At 35.8% G+C, this 2,074-nt stretch overlaps 1 protein-coding gene across 1 annotated transcript in view; it reads left to right on the top strand.

Annotated features, from left to right (window-relative positions):
• The first annotated feature begins 167 nt into the window (after nucleotides 1-167).
• Nucleotides 168-2,074, top strand: part of LOC125674053 (F-actin-capping protein subunit beta-like) — a 9,741-nt gene continuing 7,834 nt past the window's right edge. Inside the window, exon 1 of the mRNA XM_048911093.2 lies at nucleotides 168-322. Coding sequence (XP_048767050.1) covers nucleotides 320-322 — 3 coding nt within the window. The 5' untranslated portion in view covers nucleotides 168-319. The remainder of the gene's footprint in view (nucleotides 323-2,074) is intronic.

The following is a 2,074-nucleotide window of genomic DNA, read 5'->3' as shown; positions in this document are numbered from 1 at the left end:
GATTGCAGAGTGTGCCATAAATCTGAAAATGTTAATTTTAGCTTTTAGATATTTCTTTTACTTTGGAATTGATGAGTTTATCAAAAACTAGCCAACCATATATATTTGATACATTTCAAGCGATGAGATTTTGGAAAACTTTGTCATTGAAAATAACATTTTGATTAATAGCGGGAAATTGCTGTCTTAGAGTTGATAAACCCTTCCTTTCATTGGATAAATTGTGTATAGCATTCTAGCCTCCTCTCCGGAAGTTACCGAAGATCTGAAATTGATTTCTTCCTGAACTTTAACTTGTCCAGCTTCAACAGGAACCAACATGGTTTGTTTTCTTTGCAGACTTTCCATATGAATTTAAATGTAAAACTGTATCGTGAATTGATTTTGATAGTTTGCATTTCTGTGATTTCTTTTATGAAAAGAAATTATCAAAGGGTGGACCGTACCGATACATATAAAACGCCCTTTTTTGATAATGAAAGCAAAGTAAGGAAATAAAGCGAATGTGTATGAAATAAGATTACTGCTACGTTTCCCGATAATTTATTTGTAGTGCCAATTATGGTTAATAATTAAGTAGGCGCATGTTATCATGTTTTCTTATTTATTTCCTGTATGGTCACGATGTATGCCCATATTTGGTCATAATGAATAATCAGTCACCAACTTCTTAAATATCAAACATTTTCGGGTGTTTGTGACATTTTCTATGGTTGAAAAAGAAAGGAAAGATTCATCCTAGTCATTCAGATTAATTCTAGTGAAGATTAATCTGGTGTAATGAAAAGCATGAAACAGTGACTGTGTTTAGCTTGTCATAGTGCAGGTTAAGTTTATTAAACATGTTAAATGCATGAATTTTCAAACATCAAATACATGAATGATTTGGTATAGATGGGATGTTTTCACCTGTACCGTACCATTTGCCAGTCATTTACAACACGCCTCCTCCTCGTCATCACTGCACAGTGAAGTGGAAGCAGGAGTATAATGAATAATATCTCTACCTACCTACGTCAACCTATATGGCAATGTTGTAACCAAATGCAGGGATGTTGCTAGTCCCAGGACCTATATACTTGGCTTGTTTTCAGAATCAGATGCATCATTTTTGCTTTATCTGGTGTAGCTCTGCTGTAATTGTCATGTTTATAATCCTAATTCATTGGTCATTCCTCCCATATTTTGTCTAATTTGTTTTTTAAAGAGTTCACAGAATTTGCTGCTATAACATCATGTGGTAGTCCATTCCAGGTGTCTACAACTCTGTTTGTGAAGTGGTATTACCTAATATCAGTCTCAACACCTAGACAAGTGACTTGTACACTCAGTCTCAACACCTAGACAAGTGACTTGTACACTCAGTCTCAACACATAGACAAGTGACTTGTACCCTCAGACTCAGCACATAGACTTACAAGAAACTTGTACACTCAGTCTCAACACCTAGACAAAAGACTTGTACACTCAGTCTCAACACATAGACAAGTGACTTGTACCCTCAGACTCAGCACATAGACTTACAAGAAACTTGTACACTCAGTCTCAACACCTAGACAAAAGACTTGTACACTCAGACTCAACACATAGACAAGTGACTTGTACACTCAGACTCAACACAAAAACAAGAGACTTGTACACTCAGACTCAACACATAAACAAGAGACTTCTACATTTCGTTTCAATTTCGTATCACATTTTACAGTTACCCCATTTCAAAGACATCCTCGGTGGGGTCTTACTAAAGTTGTATATTTTGTGTTTGTTTTCAGACACATGTTAAGGTTTTCCCCCATTGAAATCTCATGGTATTGTTGGCTTTGAACATCATTTTCAGTCCTATCTTAATTTATCTGAGATTACTACTCCAGTACTATGAAGTGGTGACTGTTTCAGGGATGTGACCCGTGACACAGAAATGGTGTCTATGTGGCTTCTGTTTCTTATTCACCATCAGAATGCTGCAGTAAACAGGACGGAACATAACCTACTGTCTTTTTAATAAATCTTCAAGAATTATGAAGTGTGACAGTTCTATTGTACAGCATTGAAAACGTATCCATGTTTGATATAG

This window comes from Ostrea edulis, chromosome 1, assembly GCF_947568905.1.
Source record: "Ostrea edulis chromosome 1, xbOstEdul1.1, whole genome shotgun sequence".
Taxonomy (NCBI): Eukaryota; Metazoa; Mollusca; class Bivalvia; order Ostreida; family Ostreidae; genus Ostrea; species Ostrea edulis.
This window is presented reverse-complemented; position numbering and strand designations above follow the sequence as displayed.